Source organism: Mesocricetus auratus, unplaced genomic scaffold, assembly GCF_017639785.1.
Source record: "Mesocricetus auratus isolate SY011 unplaced genomic scaffold, BCM_Maur_2.0 Super-Scaffold_100691, whole genome shotgun sequence".
NCBI lineage: Eukaryota > Metazoa > Chordata > Mammalia > Rodentia > Cricetidae > Mesocricetus > Mesocricetus auratus.
Genome location: NW_024429267.1, coordinates 60,302,894 through 60,323,217, shown reverse-complemented (window position 1 = coordinate 60,323,217; position 20,324 = coordinate 60,302,894). Strand labels below are relative to the sequence as shown.

Genomic DNA, 20,324 nt, shown 5'->3' with positions numbered 1-20,324 from the left:
CTTGGTTGTTACACAGAAAGGGAGTCAGTTACTGTGGTGGATGTGTCCTTTTGCCACACTGTAACACTAGGCTGTGTGGTGACTGAATGCTTGAAGTATAACTAGTGAAAACTTGGATCTGAAATCCTAGCTTATTTGACTTTGATTAATGTGAGTTTGGACAGAACAGTCTGAACTGAAGACTCCCTCCCACTCCCCTTCTGGAGCCTGGGATTCAGCAAAGTGACAAAATGCAGAGAAACCTCCAAGGAAGACCATAAGCAAGTCATCACAGGCTGCTAGGCATTCCTCAGGTGGAGCTTCTGTTCTTGGCAGCCTAGAGAATTGTTGTCTAGTAATAAAATAAAAATCAAGTTACAATATTTAGACTTGTGACAAATGTTAGAGGCCTAACTGGAAGTACCCAGGTGAATCCTTGCCCAGAGAGGTTTGGCTTCTGATCACTTTGGGAGTAGGGACCTTCTTCGCCTCTGCCTTGTTTCTGCTTCCCTTTATTCCTTTTTTTTTCTTAATATTTTTGTTTTATGTGTGTAGGTATTTTTCCTGCATGTATGTATGTGTGCCATGTGCATGCAGTGCTGTGGAGGCCAGAAGAGTGTCAGATCTGCAGAACTGAAGTTACATATAGTTGTGAGCCACCATGTGGGTGCTGGGATCCAAACCTGGATCCTCTGGAAGAGCAGCAAGTGTTTTTAATGGCTGAGCCATCTCTCCAGAGTCAAAGAGTTATTTATTATTCCAGTACATCTCTGTGTGTATGTACATGTGAGAGTTCGTGCCTAAAGAGGCCAAAAGGAGGCAGGGTGTTGGGTCTCCTGGAGCTGGAGCTGGAGGCAGTCGTAAGCCTTCTAGCATGGGTGCTGGGAACTGAGCTTGGGTCCTCGGGAAGAATAGCAAGTACTCCTAATCATTGAGCCATTCTTTATTCTGTAGTAAACTGGAGTATTGATTACATGTACCTTTGATGACATTTGAGATAGGAAATTCCCTTACACTAAGGTTTATAATGCAGACATTTGTTCAGCATAGACTGCGTGCAATGAGATTCCTAGGAACACTGGGATCATTACCTTAGAGCAATGTTTCTCAACCTTGAGTTGCAGCCCCTTTGGGGGTCACATATCAGACCCCAGATATCCTACATACCACATATTTACACTGTAATTCATAACAGTAGCAAAATTACAGTTATGAAGTAGCAAGGAAATAATCCTATGCTTGGGGATTTAATACAGGAGGAGCTGTATTAAAGGGTCACAGCATGAGGAAGGTTGAGAACCACTGCCTTAGAGAGAAAGCATCACTATGAAGCCAGAGAAGTTAATGGTAGGCAGTACTGCTGGAGCAAGGAATGGAGAGAGATCATTTGAGAACACTGATTTTATGGACTTTTCTTCTGAGAAAACTGCTTCAATGGGAAAGAAAGGACATGGCTATAGAAGGAGAAAGGGTGCCCTCTAGTGGTCCTGCTTGTGTTTCCTGCCATTCTCAAATTTGCTTTATCCCTTAATGCATTTACATGACTACCTAGGAGAGACCAAAGTTCCAAAAATGCTGCAAGACTTTTGAAGCAACGTGAAACTGGAATGAATGCACCTTTGATGAGAGGAAAGTTTGAGACATACTGACCATACCCATGGGGCACTTCAAGAGAGTTCTCCAGGACTCTTGAGACTAGTTCCAACATCTGGGGAAGAGGTTGTGCTGGGCAGGAGACCTTCTTCCTAACTAAGGCCTTCACATGGGAGCAGACTGTTTCTTTCTTGGGCCTTTGTGTCTTCTTAGGCATAATTGTCAGCTGAGGTTGGTTGGATTATGAGACCCTTGAGAGCTACTAACCAGGCTGGGCATAGAGTCCTGGTTGGAAACACACTGAGCTGCAGTCAATGTATCTGATTCTGACACAAATCCTGACTTGGAGAAACAGCTGGAGTTCAAGTCCCCATCCAGGAACTTTTATCTGCCACTGTATTTTAAGGGTCAGTAATTTTACAGGGGCTCACGATGTTCCATGCTCACAGAAATACAAGAGCATACCAGACAGGGCACTAGCAACCAAAGAAACGTCCATCCAAATCCAGCTTGAAGAGTCAGGGAATTTGATGGTGTAACCTACAACTGTAAGGGGAATTGCCTCACCGAGATGCACACCCTAGAATAGGTGAGAATTCATAATAGCTGCATTTCTGGAGTTTTCTGTGCAGCTTTCAGGTGGCTCCTTAAAAAGAGTATCCTCCAGCAATTATTTGCTGCTTTTAAAACCGGGGGTGGAGGAGTAGAGGGATGGGACTTTGAATCTTGTACCTTTCTCCCTCCCTCCCTCCCTCCCTCCCTCCCTCCCTCCCTCCCTCCCTCCCTCCCTCCCTCCCTCCCTCCCTCCCTTCCTTCCTTCTTTGAGACAGGGTCTATCTATGTAGCTAGCCCTGGATGTCCTAGAATACTCTGTAGACTAGGCTGGCCTGAAACTTGCTTTGGCCTCCCAAGTGCTAAAGGCATGTGCTACCATGCCAGGCAAACTGAGTTCTATAATTTTTACTGAGTCTCAAGAGCTCTCTCCTCCATCCAAAAGAGAATGTTTTAATGTGGAAGAAACAGCTAGACAACTGCCTATAAATTCACTGACTTTCTTTTTTTTTATTAATTTTTTTTTATTTTCCATTTTAAATTTAGATAAGAAACAAGGTTGCTTCACAAGTCAGTACGAGGTCCCTCTCCCTTTCCCTCCCCTCCTCCCGTGCCCTCCCCCCATCCCCCCCCCCCGTTATCCCCTCATTCCCCCAGGGAGGGTGAGGCCCTCCATGGGGGTGTCCATAGTCTGTCATTTCATATAGGGCAGGGCCTAGACCCTTCCCCAAGAGTTCAGGGTGAGAGTGCACCTCACATTGTTCTATGGGAGTCCAGAGACCGTGTGTATACTTGAGATGGGTACTGATCTGCTGTCCAAGGCTCAATAGATTACCTAGGCCTCCTCACTGACACCCAGATTCAGGGGGTCTTGATCAGTCCCATGCTGGATTCCCAGGCTGATGCCTGGGATTCAAGAGTTAGCCTTTGTCTGGTCAGCTGTTTCTGGGGGTTCAACCAGCCCAGTCTTAATCCCTTTGATCATCAGTCCTCCCTCTCTGATACTGGCTTTCTTGAGTTCAGCTCAGTACTTAACCAGCCAGTAAATGAAGTTTCTGTTTCCCAGACTCTCTGGCAATAGGATTGTAGGCTGGCACTCCCCAGATCTATGTCTAAAATCCATATATGAGAGAGTACATGCCATGTTTCTCTTTTTGTGACTGGGTTACCTCACTCAGGATGGTTTCTTCTAGTGTCATCCATTTGCCTGCGAATCTCATGATTCCATTATTTTTTTCTGCTGAATAGTACTCCATTGTGTAGATGTACCACAATTTCTCTATCCATTCTTCGGGTGAGGGACATCTAGGTTGCTTCCAAGTTCTGGCTATTACAAATAAAGCTGCTATGAACATAGTGGAACAGACATCTTTGTTATATGAATGGGCATCTTTTGGATATATGCCTAAGAGTGCAGTTGCTGGGTCTTGTGGTAGGTTTATTCCCATTTTTCTGAGGAATCTCCATACTGCTTTCCAAAGTGGCTGAACCAGTTGGCACTCCCACCAGCAATGGAGGAGTGTCCCCTTTCACCACATCCTCTCCAGCATAAATTGTCATTGGTGTTTTTGATTTTAGCCATTCTGACAGGAGTGAGATGGTATCTCAGAGTTGCTTTGATTTGCATTTCCCGGATGGCTAAGGATGTTGAGCACTTTCTCAAGTGCCTCTCAGCCATTTTAGACTCCTCTATTGAAAACTCTCTATTTAGTTCTGCAGCCCACTTCTTAATTGGGTCCTTTGCTGTTTTGGAGACTTGCTTCTTGAGTTCTTTGTAAATTTTGGAGATCAACCCTCTGTCAGATGTGGGATTAGTGAATATTTTTTCCCATTCTGTGGGCTGCCTTTTTGTCTTGCTGACTGTGTCCTTTGCCTTACAGAAGCTTCTCAGTTTCAGTAGGTCCCATTTATTAATTGTTGATCTCACTGTCTGTGCTACTGGTGTTATGTTCAGGAAGCTGTCTCCTGTACCAATTCTTTCAAGGGTACCACCCACTTTCTCTTCTAAGAGGTTCAGTGTGGCTGGATTTATGTTGAGGTCTTTGATCCATTTGGACTTAAGTTTTGTGCATGGCGATAAACATGGATCGATCCGCATTCTTCTACATGCCAGTCTCCAATTATGCCAGCACCATTTGTTGAAGATGCTTTCTTTATTCCATTGTATATTCTTAGCTTCTTTGTCAAAGATCAGATGTTCGTACATGTGTGGGTTAATACCCGGATTTTCAATTCGATTCCATTGGTCTACCTGTCTATTTTTGTGCCAATACCAAGCTGTTTTCAGGACTATAGCTCTATAATAGAGCTTGAGGTCAGGGATGGTGATGCCTCCGGACGTTGCCTTGTTGAACAGGGTTGTTTTGGCTATCCTGGGTCTTTTGTTTTTCCATACAAAATTGATTATTGTTCTTTCAAGATCTGTGAAGAATTGTGCTGGGATTTTAATGGGGATAGCATTGAATCTGTAGATTGCTTTTGGCAGGATTGCCATTTTTACTACATTGATCCTACCTATCCAAGAGCATGGGAGATCTTTGCATTTTCTGAGGGCTTCTTTAATTTCTTTCTTTAAAGATTCAAAGTTCTTACGATACAGGTCTTTCACTTGTTTGGTTAGCGTTACCCCAAGGTATTTTATGTTGTTTGTGGCAATTGTAAAGGGTGATGTTTCTCTGATTTCTCTTTCAGCCCTTTTATCATCTGTATAAAGTAGGGCTACTGACTTTCTTGAGTTGATCTTGTAACCTGCCACTTTGCTGAAGGTGTTAATCAGCTGTAAGAGTTCCCTGGTAGAGTTCTTTGGGTCATTGATGTAAACTATCATATCGTCTGCAAACAGTGAAAGTTTGACTTCTTCCTTCCCAATTTGTATCCCCTTGATCCCCCTTTGTTGTCGTATGGCTATAGCTAGAACTTCAAGTACCATGTTGAAAAGGTATGGAGAGAGTGGACAGCCTTGTTTTGTTCCTGATTTTAGAGGAATTGCGTTGAGTTTCTGTCCATTTAGTTTGATGTTGGCTGTTGGTTTACTGTATATGGCTTTTATTATGTTTAAGTATGTCCCTGTTATCCCAGATCTCTCCAAGACCTTTATCATGAAGGGGTGTTGGATTTTGTCAAAGGCTTTTTCAGCATCTAGTGAGATGATCATGTGATTTTTGTTTTTCAGCTTGTTTATATGGTGGATTACGTTGATGGATTTTCGTATGTTGAACCATCCCTGCATCCCTGGGATGAAACCTACTTGATCGTGGTGAATGATTGTTTTGATGTGTTCTTGGATCTGATTTGCCAGTATTTTATTGAGTATTTTTGCATCAATGTTCATGAGGGATATTGGTCTGAAGTTCTCTTTCTTGGTTGTATCTTTGTGTGGCTTGGGGATCAAGGTTATTGAAGCCTCATAGAAAGAGTTTGGCAAAGACCCTTCTGCTTCTATTGTGTGGAACACTTTGAGAAGAATTGGTATAAGCTGTTCTTTGAATTTGTGGTAGAATTCTGCACTGAGGCCATCTGGACCTGGACTTTTTTTGGTTGGGAGACTTTTGATGACAGCTTCTATTTCCATAGGGGTTATAGGTCTATTTAAATTGCTTATCTGTTCTTGATTTAGTTTTGGCAAATGATAGCTGTCCAGGAAGTCATCCATTTCCTTTAAATTTTCGAATTTTGTGGAGTACAGGTTTTCAAAGTATGACCTAATGATTCTCTGGATTTCCTCAGAGTCTGTTGTTATGTCCCCCTTTTCATTTCTGATTTTGTTAATTTGTGTGTTCACTCTCTGCTGTTTGGTAAGTTTGGACAAAGGTTTGTCTATCTTGTTGATTTTCTCAAAGAACCAACTCTTCGTTGCATTGATTCTTTGTATTGTTTTCCTGGTTTCTACTTTGTTGATTTCAGCCCTCAATTTGATTATTTCCTGGCGTCTACTCCTCCTGGGGGAGTTTGCTTCTTTGTGTTCTAGAGCTTTTAGCTGTGATGTTAATTCTCTGGTATAACTGTTTTCCTGTTTCTTCATGTGAGCACTTAGTGCTATGAACTTCCCCGTAGCACTGCTTTCAAAGTGTCCCATAGGTTTGGGTATGTTGTGTCTTCATTCTCATTGAATTCGAGGAAGTCTTTAATTTCTTTTTTTATTTCCTCTTTGATCCAGGGATGGTGCAGTTGAGCATTATTCAATTTCCATGAGTTTGTAGGTTTTCTGCAATTTGTGTTGTTGTTGAATTCTAATTTTAAGGCATGGTGGTCTGATAAGATGCATGGAGTTATTCCAATTTTTTTGTAGCTGCTGAGGTTTGATATGTTGCCAAGTATGTGGTCGATTTTTGAGAAGGTTCCATGTGGTGGTGAGAAGAAGGTATATTCTTTTTTATGTGGATGAAATGTTCTATAGATATCTGTTAATCCCAGTTGGGTCATTACTTCTATTAGACCCTTTGCTTCTTTGTTGAGTTCCTGTCTGGTATTCTTGTCTAGTGGTGAGAGTGGTGTGTTGAAATCTCCCACTATAACTGTGTGGGGCTTTAGATGAGATTTAAGTTCTAATAATGTTTCTTTAACGAAGTGGATGCCTTTGTATTGGGGGCATAGATGTTCAGGATAGACACTTCATCTTGGTGGGTTTCACCTGTGATGAGTATGTAATGACCTCCTTCATCTCTTTTGATTGATTTTATTTTAAAGTCTAGTTTGTTAGATATTAGGATTGCTACCCCTGCTTGTTTCTTGGGTCCATTTGATTGAAAAATTTTTTCCCAACCTTTAACTCTCAAGTAATGTCTGTCTTTGAGGGTGAGGTGTGTTTCTTGTATGCAGCAGAAGGAAGGGTTCTGTCTTCGAATCCATTCTGCTAGTCTGTGTCTTTTTATGGGTGAGTTAAGGCCGTTAATATTGAGGGATATTAATGACCATTGATTGCTCATCCTTCTTCGATTTGCGATGGTTGTTGTTGGTGGAATTATGGGTGGAATTTCGCCCCTTTGTTCTTTTGGCTGTTGGTAGAGAGGGATTCTCTAATGCTTATGTTTTTCTGGTTGTAGTTAGCTTCCTTGGGTTGGAGTTTTCCTTCCAAAATTTTCTGTAGGGCTGGGTTAGTGGACACATATTGGTTGAATCTAGTTTTGTCATGGAATATCTTGTTTTCTCCGTCTGTAGTGATTGAGAGCTTTGCCGGGTATAGTAGTCTGGGCTGGCATCCATGGTCTCTTAGTGTAGGTAGAATATCTATCCAGGACCTTCTCTGGCTTTCAGAGTTTCCATGGAGAAATCAGGTGTAATTCTGATAGGTCTGCCTTTATATGTTACTTGACCTTTTTCCTTAGCTGCTCTTAATATTCTTTCTTTATTCTGTATGTTTGGGGTCTTGATTATTATGTGGCGAGGGGATTTTTTTTTGTGGTCCACTCTATTTGGTGTTCTGTAGGCTTCTTGTACCTTCATTGGCATGTATTTCTTAAGGTTGGGAAAGTTTTCTTCTATGATTTTGTTGAATATGCCTTCTGCCCCTTTGAGGTGGATTTCTTCTCCTTCTTCTATACCTATTATTCTTAGGTTTGGTCTTTTCATGGTGTCCCATAATTCCTGGATGTTTTGTGTTAAGGATTTGTTGGATTTAAGGTTTTCTTTGGTTGATAAATCCATTTCTCCTAATGTATCTTCAACACTTGAGATTCTCTCTTCCATCTCTTCTATTCTGTTGGTAATGCTTGTATTGGTAGTGCCTGACTGTTTGTCCAGCTTTTCTATTTTCTGCCTTTCTTCAGATTGTGTTTTTTTTAGTGTCTCTATTTCAGTTTTCAACCCTTGCAGCGTTTGCATTGCTTCTTGCAATTTTCTGTTTATCTGTTCGTCCGTTTGTTGCCTTTTATGAATTTTTTGGTTTGTTCTTTCTTCCATTTCTTGCATTTTTTGGTTTGCTTTTTGTTCCATTTCTTGGATTTTGTGCTTTGTTTCTTCTTCCATTTCCTGCCTTTTTTGGTTTGTTTCTTCCTCCATTTTTTTCATTTTTTGCTTTGTTTTTTCTACCATTTCTTGCATTTTTTGCTTTGTTTCTTCTTCCATTTCCTGCCTTATTTGGTATGTTTCTTCTTCTAATTCTTGCATTTTTTGCTTTGCTTTTTCTTCCATTTCTTGCATTTTTTGCTTCATTTCTTCTTCCATTTCGTGCCTCTTTTGGTTTGTTTTTTCTTCCAATTCTTGCATTTTTTGGTTTGTTTTTTCTTCCATTTCTTGCATTTTTTGGTTTGTTTTTTCTTCCATTTCTTTGAGGGATTTTCCAATATCCTCTTTTAGGGCCTCTATCATTTTCATGAAAGTGCTTTTAAGGTCGTTCTCTTCTGCTTCCTTCGCGTTGGAATATTGGGGTCTTGCTGGTGTGGAGTCTCTAGAATCTGGCGGTGTCATATTTGTTTTTCTGTTGCTGACTGTGTTTTTGTATTGTCTCTTTCCCATCTCTTCTTTTAGTGGGTGCAGAAAGAGCCCCTTCCTGGTCTGGGGACCAGAGTTCCCTTTTGGTGGGTGCTAGTAAGTCCAGTAATCTGGTGGTTCTTCTATGCCTTGTCCAAATGCTGGTCCGTGGGTAGAGAAGAAGAACAGGAATCTGGGGCGCTTAGCCTCCTACCTGATCCCCTGGACCCTATGCTGGGTCCTGTTGTACCTGATCCGGAACAGCTACTCCCCTGGTCTCCCTGGCTCCTCTATTTTCCTGGTCTCTTTGGTGGGAGAGAAGATCTGGTGTCTGGGGTGCTTGGCTCCCGCCGGGATTGGGAGCTCTGTGCAGTTCCCAGGCGATCTGCAGGCTCTTGAACACAGGCCGGGAAGCTGGCCTGTTTACCTGATGCTCCCGCCGGGATTGGGAGCTCTGTGCAGTTCCCAGGCGATCTGCAGGCTCTGGAACACAGGCCGGGAAGCTGGCCTGTTTACCTGATGATGCCAGAGGGACAGCTACTTCCCTGTGCGCCCAGCCTCCTCTCCTTTCCTGGAATCCTCACTGACTTTCTAAGAGAGAGAGATTATTATATGTGACACTTGCTCCCTGTGTATTGGTAGTCCACAGAGCACTCTTTGGAAACTGGAACAGCCCCAGTGCGAAGGCAGCTCCTTCTGTACTCCTGATGATGCATTAGGAATGAAAGAAGAGATAGTATTCACTCTGCCCTCTTTGTATATGGCTCTGTCCCATCCGTGCCGAGACCTATTCTTATACTGACTGAGCTGCAGCCAGGGTAGCTGATTCTAGAACCAACTTTGCAAGGGCTCTAGTTCTTGTGCCCCAGGGCCAGTACTAAAGAGGAAGGAGGAAATAGTGCTGGTATCATGCCTGCCTCCCCTGTGCATAGAGAAGGGTTTGCTGATGCCAGAGAGGGAGGGGAGAGTGACTCATTGGTGTTTATACTCACCTCCTTGCAGGCAATCTTTTGCAGCCCTGTTGTCTTCCATCTGCTGTCCCCCCAGAAGTCCTTACATGACTCCATTATAGACCTCAGGCTATATGACTTTGGGTACTAATAGCTAATGGCCTTCTCCTTTGTGATGTTTCAGGGACACCACATCAAACTCACTAACCCCTGAAGACACTGAAGACATGCCAATGGGGCAGGATGCCGAAATCTGCTTGCTGAAGTCAGGAGAGCTGATGTACGTGCGAAGCTTCTTAGTGGGCCTCTTGTGCCAGTGGAGGGGGTCCCAAGAGAATGGAGTATGAAGGAGGGACACTGTTCCACCTGGTGCTCTGTTTTACCACCACTAGAATGATACAGATCTTTAAGGGCAACATGACCTTTCTCAGCCTAGATATATGCAATTCAAAGACCCAGATGACAGTCAATCATAACCAAAGGACAGACATGCAGCCAAATGGGTAATGATTAAAGACACAGACACATACAGGAGTAAGTAAAGCAAAAGCAGGCTTTATTAAGAAAAGTTAGCAAAAAGTGAGAGAATTTAAAGAAAGTAGGAATCATTCTAAGAAAGGAAAAAACATTGGACTGTTTTCTGGGGCAGGACTTGTAGCAGGGAACTACGACAAAGACTGGGGTGATTTCTGTTGACATGGGCTAATTCTCTGAGCTTATCACAGGCCAAGCCAATTGAAGAATCCCATACTCTGCATATTTTCCTCACCCAACTGAGGAGACAATTGTGTGCTCTTCACATGCTGCTCTCACAGGGGAGTAATCACATTTTGAAGTTTCCTGTTCATCTCTGATTACCTTTGTTAGCTGTTGGTCTTGGCTGTCTGCTGGCTACTAGCCCTCTAGTTGTTGGTTTTACAGGTGTTGCTGGTCTCAGAACTTGGTGGAGTCTGATGGCAGTTCATTAAACTCTTCTCTGTTCTTGTATGTGGCCAATTTGTAGGGCTTGTCTCATTTTGCTGTTTTGTATTAGGCAGTGCTTGAAATTGAACTCAGAGTCTCGTGCATAATAGACAGGTTCTTTACCACTGAGGTACATCCCAACCCCACCTGCTTGTAGTGTACTTGTTTGTGGAGAAATAACACTGAAGATTGTGGAGCTGACGGGATTCCTTGCTTCATTGTTGAGGAACTGAGCCAAGGTACTCAGTTCCATTTGAATGCCCTGTTTCAGTAATCCTAGGTTAAGCTTGCTGCCTTTGAGTGACTGAAGAAAAAGGAAATGTACTCATCTGGTCGGCACCTGGGATCAGTGGCAGCAAGGATTTCCAGCCAGTCAAGTTAGCCCTCTGATGTCATCTCATGCGGTATTTGTGGCTCAGCCTCAGACTATCACAACACTGCCCCCCTGCAAAGTGGATCCAAGGATCCCCTCAGCTCCACAGTCTTCAGTGTTATCACAATGGCCATGTGAGGAAAACATGATTGTTCCCATTCTACAGATTTGGAAAACAAAACTCAAGACAGTTGTGAAATCTGACCCAGGTTCTCTCAGGTTTGACTTTTCAACCCCTCCACCCCCCTCTCATATAAATCTTCAGAGAGACCGTGGGAGGTGTGTCTAATTGGGTGAAAGGAGAAAGCAGAACATAAAGGGAAAAAGACAGTGGCAGAGCTGTGGGCCAGCCTCACAGGTGTGATGGGACTAAATCATCAAATCCTACCAATAAGAGACTCAGAGCAAGTCAGGCTGTCCCCATAGTTTCCCTGGGTTTTCAGCTCCATGTGGGCAAGGACTTCCTGTATCTTTCACAGCTGTAACTCACTGTCAACAAGTATGTGGGAAGCACTCAAACCAAAGCTTTTGTCTGAGCTGAGCATCTCATAAACAAGTTAATCCAGGGTGCCCATGTTTAACCTACCAAGAGTCTCAAATCTCCAGTTACCTCAAAGCTTCAGACAATCTACTGAACCAGGTTTCTCTTTGCATTTTTATTTTAGGATCAAATTACCCCTCACAGTGGATGAGATCACCAGCTTTGGGGAGGGTAACAGGGAGCTGTTTGTGAGGTCCAGTACATACAGCTTGATCCCCATCACTGTAGCAGAGCCTGGCCTCACTATCAGCTGGGTCTTCTCTTCTGACCCCAAGAGCATCTCCTTCAGTGTGGTCTTCCAGGAGACAGAAGACACACCTCTCGACCAGTGCAAGGTAGGCCAGGCTCCCTACCAGGGTTCTTAACATACACACCAGGTTCCTGAGCAGACCGTCCCCAGAGCAGGCAAAGCACCTAAGACTTGATTACCTTGGGGAAACAAGACCCAGAAGTCAAGTTCAGGAGAACTGTCTTCACATGGCTAAAGGTTACTTCTGTGGCTCACACGTTCCATTTGACCTTGGGACAGAGTTGTAGGTAAATCTCAGAGACATGCAAGAGGTGAGATTCTCACGGAGCTCTACAGAGCAGATTGGGATACCTTGGGAGGTATGGGTTCCATCTCCAATTGTTCGGTTTGAATGTTCATATGTCACCTACAAAGACAACAGCAAAGATGGCTCTAGCATGACTTGGACAGTTGAGCTTTATAATATCCAAGCTATTCTAGGTGACAATGTTGGCAGTGCAGAACTGCAGTTCTCAACCATGCAGCTATACACCAGAAACATGGGAAGAGATTTTATTTATTTATTTATTTTTAATTTTTGTTTTATTTATTTATTTTTAATTTTTTTTGTTTTGTTTTGTTTTTACGAAACAGGGTTTCTCTGTATTGTCGGTCCAACCCAGCCTCGAACTCACAGCAATCCGCCTGCCTCTGCCTCCCGAGTGCTGGGATTAAAGGCGTGCGCCACCACTGCCTGGCTTGGGAAGAGATTTTAAACTCAAATCCTTAGGCATCTGGAATACAGTGTAGACAACCCTCAGCAACTCCACTGAGAAGCCCAAATTGAGTAGTTCAGAGCCACAGAAGGGATGGATGGGTAGACCACAAAGCATAGGACTAGAGCTCGTAGGGTGCAGACTCACTATAGGGTGAGAAAAAAGGCCCAGCGTCTGAATTCCCATGTTTGTAAGGCAGAGAGGAATAATGAAGTGTAGAAATGCAAATTATATTTGAACTCTGAGAGAAAGGAGTGGTTAAAACCCTGTCAGGACACAGTAGATTGCAACAAAAAGTGACTTTTAAGCAGTTAATGTCCTAGGTAATCAGCTGGCAGTGATTTTTTTTCTGTACCTGGGTATAAATCAGTCAAGAGTATGCAAGAGGCTCCTCAGTGCTTATTTTCAGCAACTTTCATTTCTCCGTGTTTGGCACCAGTGGGCCAGATAAAGCATCAGACGTTGAAATCCTCTACTGTCAGAGTACTCCTGCAAGCCTCAGGTGCTAGGCCCTTAGCTCTGCAAGCATCTCTGAGCTATGGGCTTCTCCCTTGCTCTGTTATCAATCCACCAATCCTTATGACGGATGGAGCTTAGGGACCTGGTTCAGCCAGCCATGTCTCAGACTTATAGGGTGTCCTTCCTGGATTTAATGACCTCCCTTGTCTTTTCCCACAGTGAACTTGGGGGTGGGAGGGCATGTCTGGGATATTTAGCTGTCCCTCTGCCCTTCCAGGCCAAGGTCACCTGTTAGCTATGAAAGATGCTGTTTTCTCTGCCTGTGGTCCCCTGAAAAGTCATGAACCTAGACAGCCTGTTTCTAGGTCCAAATCTTTAGTTCCTATTCAGGGGCCTTCTCACATACTCTTGACCAGCCAACAGATTACTATATACATGTCTCATAACAACACATAGGACCCTTGCTGGATCCTTAGACAACTAATAGTTGAGCTTTTGCTGTATCCTACATTCTGTAGAGTCTACTGGAGACAAAAAGATACAGGATGACACCCAATTCTGTCCTTGAAGCATTCTAAATATAAACAGAGAGAAACCTGAGAAAATAAACACCTATGATTCCAGCTAGAAATCACAACATGGGTAGGTAGGCATTATAGGTACAACTGGGAGGGGACTCCTGTGCCTACAGTGAAGGCCACACTGAGTGAGACTGTCTCATTGCAGAGTAAGAGTAGATAAAAACAGTCCCTTCTAGCTAGGTGGTGGTGGCACATGCCTTTAATCCCAGCACTTGGGAGGCAGAGGCAGGTGGATCTCTGTGAGTTCAAGGCCAACCTGATCTACAGAGTGAATGCCAGGACAGTGTCCAAAACTACACAGAGAAGCCCTATCTCAAAAAACCAAGCACGCACATGCACACGCACACGCACACGCACACACACACACACACACACACACACACACACACACACACACACACACACACAAAGCCCAGTCACTTCTGATGTCATTTGCTATATTAGGAGCTCAAAGTGGTCTATAGAGCTGCTGCTCTATATAACCTTTTATTTGTAGGCTTTGCTAAGTGGACAGTGTAAGGCACTGGGGGAGACATGACCCTCTAAGATGGAAGAGAGAAGGAAGGAAACAAATTAGAATACTGATCATCTCTTCCTATGACATCTTCAGTTTTGTTTCATTTTATTTTTTATTGGGGGGGTACATTTATGGCATGTACATGGAGACCTTAGTGGTGGTGGTGGGGATATGCATTCATGGTGTGTACATGGAGACCAGGGGATACCTTATTGGGGAGGGGGGAATATATATTTATGGCATGTACCTGGAAACCAGAGGATACCTTTATAAAGCCAGCCCTTTCCTTTCACCTTTTGACATGGTTTCCAAGTTGTCAGAAATGCAAGACAAGCTCTCCTACCTACCGAGTCATTTTGCTAGCCCATATAACTTCAATTTTAAGTTTAGGCCTGTGCTTTAGCTGATAACCAGGTAGAAGACCTTGCTCCTGATGATGATGAGGTTGACCATCCAAGGACTAGCCCTGGCCCATACACTGCCCAGATTTGCCCGTAGGAGATAAATTTGTAATTCAGAGAGAATAATCAGGAGGCTAAGAATCCAACTTAGATAAAAACCATCCAGGACCCATCCAAAAGAAGGGCCTGTGTTGATGCCCTGTGAGAGGCCATGGGTAGAGCTAGAGCTGTCTTTCCTAGAGGAAGCCCAGGATCTTTATAGAGAGCCTAAATGTCATCATCTGGAAAGAAGACTCAGTGTCCTAACGACAGCACTAGGCAGCTAGTCAATATCTTCCTATAAGCATGAAAGTTGCCCCACATGATGGAACAGCTTGGCACTAGTATGGTCAGGGATGCTGGGGACTAGTTCATGATTCTGGAAGAAGCATACCCACCATCTCCCCACACTGAGTGGCATAGGTGACACCCTACCCTTGCTGGGGATAAGTTTAGTCCCAGGGCTATATAGCTACCACCTCAATCATCTTGCCTAGAGGGCTCACAGGCTTTCAGCTTCTGTGATATCTTATTGTTCTCCCTGACAGGTCCTCATTCCCACCACCCGATGCAATTCCCACAAGGAGAGTATCCGGGGCCAGCTGAAGGTCCGAACCCCTGGCATCTACTTGCTTATCTTTGACAACACCTTTTCTAGGTAGGTACCTCAGTTAATCATGGCATCTCATGGAGCCACCTGTGTCCATGTATCATTGCTTCTATTCTCTAGCACTGAGGCAAACACTCAGAATCAGGACTTGGTTGTCAAAGTTTTTGTTAGCGATTCTAGACTCCTTTGCTGTTTTCATTACTCGTGGTAGGTCTTATAAAGCATATTTGTCAGTTTCTTTACTGTTACTTAGATAAAAACGCCATGATTAAAGGCAACTAAAAGAAGAAAGTTTAATTGGATTTTTAGTTTCAGCGGGAGAGTTCATAATGGCAACAGGCAGCCAGGGCAGGAAGCTGACAAATCACATTTTTATTCACATGCAGGAAACAAAGAGAGAAAACTACAAGTGTAGGGCAAGGCTATAAATTCTCAAAGCTCACCCCAAGTGACATACTTCTTTCAGCAAAGCTTCACCTTCTGGAATTCTACAACCTCCCTAAACATCACCACCAAACTGGGACCAAGAACGTGTTCAAATATGTGAGCCTATGGGGGTCATTTCTCATCCAAACTGCAGCAGTAGGTCAACACTTGCAGGGTTTTACCATATCCTAGCCACTGAGCTCTGCCATACAACTTCCTCCCTTTCTTCAGGGCTAAGAACTGGAGGGTAGAATAATGACACTCCAGGTCATTTGGCTAATGAGGGAGCCAGGTCTGAACCAGGCACCCTGCTCTAGGTCAGACTCATCCCAGTTGTGCTCACGTCTCTCAGGTTGATTCCCACTGCCAGGCCATGAAAGGACCTTGAGAAATCCAGAGGAAAGGCCAAGAGTATGTGAGTGAAAAAGAAAGAAATGAGACAAAGAAAGGACAAAACCTCTAGGCCATGTGTAGTTGGGGGTTTTGTTGTTTTGTTTTTTGTTTGTTTTTCTTTTATTCTTCGGGGATCTGTCACCCAGCTCCCAAATAAATACAGGGAGACTTATTCTTACTTATGAAAGCCCAGCCATAGCTTGGCTTGTTTCTATCTTTTCTAACTTAAATTATCCCATTTCTCTTTTACTATGTTTTGCCTCTGGACTTCTTACCTTTCTTTATTCTCTAATCTTTCTTTCCTTCTTACTCTGTGGCCCCTGGCATCCCCCTCTCCTCCTTTTCTCATTCCTTCCTCCTATCTTCTCCTCCTGTTTATTCTCTCTGCATGCCAGCCCCACCTGTTTCTCTCTCCCGCCTAGCTATTGGCCATTCACCTGTTTACTAGACCAATCAGGTGTTTTAGACAGGCAAAGTAACACAGCTTTACAGAGATAAACAAATACAACATAAGAGAATTCAGCACACTGTGCATCATTAAGCAAATATTCCACAGCATAAATGAATGTAACATATTTTAAATTAATATTCCACAGCAGCCATGTTGTATGTCACAGGAGCAGCCTTGCCCTCTTGAGCTCCCCAGTTACTTCAGGCAGTACTGAGGGTCTGCTGAAGGCTCAAGGGGGTCTGATCTCAGGAGTAATAAGCATGAGAATATAAAAAAGAATGGTAAGCAGGTGGCCAGAAAGGGAACAGGACAGAACAGCCGTGCAGACAGCATCTATCAGGTACACAGGTCTTGACACCTGTCCCTAGGGAAGACTTCTAGCTCCCAAGATAGCTTCTTTACTGGGACTCTTTCTTGAGATAGACCTGTCTTAGCTATGACTATCTCCTCCCATCACAGCCATTTGGCTTTTAGCAGAGTAACTTCATAGGATACTCTAGGCAAAGATGTTACCATACCAGATCCTAGCTCCTTAGGCCTATGGACAGAGTTGTCTACCACCTAAGAGGCTTCCCACTTGTCCTGTGTTTCCCTGGATAATAGAACTCTGCTTCAATCTGTAGGACTCTAGAGTATGCTCAGCCTTTCCACAGAGCTCTCTGTGGAGTCACCATCTGGGTGAGCAGCAGTAGCAGTAGGAGGCAGGGTTGGGAGAGGGTCAAGTGTCTATGTAGCCAAGCCCTGTTCTTCTGGCTGCAACTCCACTTAACCATTTCTTTTTCTGTAATGACCCCAAGGAGTCACTGAGCCTGGCTGTAGGTCCAGAGAGTTGTGACAAGGGCTGCATGCAGCCTCTAGCAGGCTCCTGGAAAACCCGGGGTAGTGTAATGTTCTGGAGAGTAGTCGCTGTCTATGGCACAAATGTCAAGCGGGTGTGACATACATTCTGGCGTCTGTCATGACCTCCTATGGCACCTAGTCCATCTTCCCATTCAGTCCTGACCACTGGCACCTCAGAGCAGCAAGCGAGGACAAAGACTTACAGACCCACTTTTCACTCAAGCCCTAGGAAGCCCATGATGACAGTACTTGGACCTTCTGAAGGGAGAGAACACTAAAATGGTCCATGAGTTGCCCAGTTCCCAAAAGCTGTTTCTATGGAGACTGGCTTTACACCCAGCCAAGACCAAGCCATGTGACCACAGTAGCAGCTGCCACCCTCTTCACTAAAAGTAACACCTTCACTTTCCATTTTTTTTTTCTTCAGATTTATCTCCAAAAAAGTATTTTACCACCTGACTGTTGACCGGCCTGTGATCTACGATGGAAGCGATTTCCCATAGCATCAGTACCTGAACTTTGATAACTCTTCATCATCCAAGGAAACACTACTACTCCTCACCCATCTCATTAAACACATATACCCACACTCAGGACCAGATATGAGACTCAGCTATCTTCTCCAATGTTTATACTCTAGGGACACCATCAGCCTCACCTGAGGTCACAGTTGGTAAAAGTCTGCTATGCTATTACTCAAGCCAGGACTCACTCCTTGGGTAGTTCCAGGAGAAGACCATAGGGCATCATGGGAGAGATACCCTATCCTTTAGTTTATCCATAATAGGATTTGGTCCTCCCACTCAGCAATTTTGGGGAGACCTGAGCTGTGCTGTCTTTCTGAGCCTTTGTTGAGAGCCTTTGCTCAGCCTGGCCACTCAGCAGCTCTAAATACACACATGCACACTCACAAACCAACCAGAGGTCTAGGAAAGAACAGCCACTTCCTGTAGGCTTCAACTCTGCATATGGATAACAGGAGTAAAACTACAGGCCAAGTTCCCTACAGTAAACTCAGGTTGGCCTCAGAGCTCATGTGTCAGCCCATATCTACCTTTGTTTATAAACACCAGAGTTTCTGCCTCACCTGTAGACAGTGTATTAGTGAGTAGAGCCACTTAAGAACCTCTTTCAATACCTGGAAACTTTCTAAAAAGCCTTTGGTAACATGAGAAGCAGCATAACAGAAGAACAGGGCATAACTTCCTTTTGGCCTCCATCCGCCAGTCACTCCCTCTCCATTTGCCTACATCCTGCTCATCAGTTCACATCTGATACTGCAGGCAGCTTACTGTTCTAGGACAAATAGTTTAGATAGCTTCCTGTTGGTGACTGTTTTTAATGTGAAGCCAGCATGTGCAGTGGAGTCTTTGAAGACTGACGTGGCTCCTTGTAGGTCTGTATGTGGCCTAAGATTGCTGAAGACCAAATCATCTTTCCTTTGAACCTTCTACCCTCTTGCAAATGGAATAGTGAAGCCAGCTTGTTCACTAGGCCGACAACATCCAACACCAACTAGAGTCTCATTTTTATGACTTGGCTTTTCCAGGGTATGTAAGAGACACTGGCCAAACTCATGGCCTTCTGCTGGTGTCGCTGCCACCATATGCATCAAGAGGCACCATTCACTGAGTTGCTGGGAGAGGCCTGAGTTCTTCCATCTGAGTTCATCCTGAACCTCTCTCATTTACCAGGAGGCCCACATGGCTCTCATAAAGCCAACTTAGAACTGAGGTGAGAGGCTTCAGTGCTGACTGCCTAGTGCTCTGGTAGGCTCTCACCAACTCTTTGTCTTTGATGTTTATTTATTTTTGTGCTGAGTGGACCTTGTGCTGTATTATATATCAGTTCACTGGTCATGCTCCAGTTCATGCTCCTGAACACTAGTTACTAGAGAGCATTTAGCCCTGTGTAAGTGTGCCTTTCACATAGAGCTTTATTATTTTAAGTAGTTCCCAATTTTAATGAGGTTTAGTCGTTGGAGTATCTTTTTCAAAACTTCAAATGACAATTGAGGAATCACTGAGGAAGATGGTGGCCCAGTTGGACTTAACTACACTAAAAATCATAAGGAAACATCCTTGAGATCCTGGGTCATTCTTTTTCTAAGGGCCACTCTTCCCCTAATGACTCAGTTCCCTCATAACAGCCATGTTAATAGTGTTGTCAGCTGCCTGATTACCTGTGCCACTGAAGCCACTACCAGACTTCACCCAAGAAATAAACCAGCCTCCAAGACACAGGGAAGCATGTCTGAGACAGAGTGGCCCTCCTTGTCCTATGGACTTGGAGAGCATTGCTGAGATAAGCACCCTGGATTCCAGCTAACCCTGAACCAAGAAGGCAAAGGGATTCTCAAGCAAGCCAAAATCTAGAACTGAAAATTTCCATATGGTTTGGGAAGTAGAAATGAAGAGCCATATATTAATAAAGAAGATGTTTCTGACCAGCTTCAGTTGTCCCCCGGGTATCAAGCCACTCCTGGCTCCAAAAGAAATCTTGCAGATATGGTTTGATGTTCGTGGGTTTTTGTTTTTAAACTCAGACTTAGTTCTACCTGTGAGAATTCTTTACACTGAGAAAACACTCTTGACTCAGAGGTTTTGGAAAAGGAGGCAGACAGGAGACATCTTTGGTGCTCAGAACCAGGGAATGCAATACAAAGACCATCGAGTGCTGCTCATGTTTATGAAAGCAAACACTACTTGATAGAATCTTAGCACAATTTCCTCATCTACTTAATTTCTTCCAACAAAATAGGAAAGCTAATTCAAAATTTCCTTTTCCCTCTCAAGCACTTTTTAAATTTCAAGAGACCTCTCTAATCAGGGGGTGTTTTTCGAGCCTTTTGGTGTGTGTTTAATCTAGATGTCCTGCTTTTGGTGACTGCTGTGACACTGGGCCTCTGTGGGGAGGAGTGCACTTTAATTCTTTAATCCTCACCTTGCGTGGCCTTATGAGATAATGGGTCAGGAAACCCATTTCATTCTTATCTGCCAAAGCGTTACTCAGAAGCACATCAAACACCAGCGCTTCATCTGCACAGAAGGATGGGAGTTTGGTGTCACCGAATATGCACGCTCCTTTAACAGTGTCTGCTATGCCATTTGGAAATGTGTTTTAACCTCAGGTTTTAAATAAAGCAAACACTATGGCATTTGTAGCATTGTCTTTTATTCCTCTGACAAGAATAAATCATAAAATGAGTGACAGAACCGAACTACCCAGCGGGAAGCAGCACAT

The 20,324-nt window shown here is 43.8% G+C and overlaps 1 protein-coding gene across 4 annotated transcripts in view; it reads left to right on the top strand.

The window, feature by feature from the left end:
* Fyco1 (FYVE and coiled-coil domain autophagy adaptor 1) overlaps window positions 1-20,238 on the top strand; it is a 77,216-nt gene extending 56,978 nt beyond the window's left edge. For 3 of the 4 annotated variants that reach the window (XM_040739583.1, XM_040739582.1, XM_040739584.1), the window contains exons 15-18: window positions 9,667-9,762; window positions 11,484-11,694; window positions 14,910-15,019; window positions 17,509-20,238. In XM_040739583.1, the coding sequence (XP_040595517.1) occupies window positions 9,667-9,762; window positions 11,484-11,694; window positions 14,910-15,019; window positions 17,509-17,584 (493 nt within the window). In that variant the 3' untranslated portion in view covers window positions 17,585-20,238. The remainder of the gene's footprint in view (window positions 1-9,666; window positions 9,763-11,483; window positions 11,695-14,909; window positions 15,020-17,508) is intronic. The other variant, XR_005874678.1, reaches the window with a different exon arrangement.
* The last annotated feature ends 86 nt before the right edge of the window (window positions 20,239-20,324 follow it).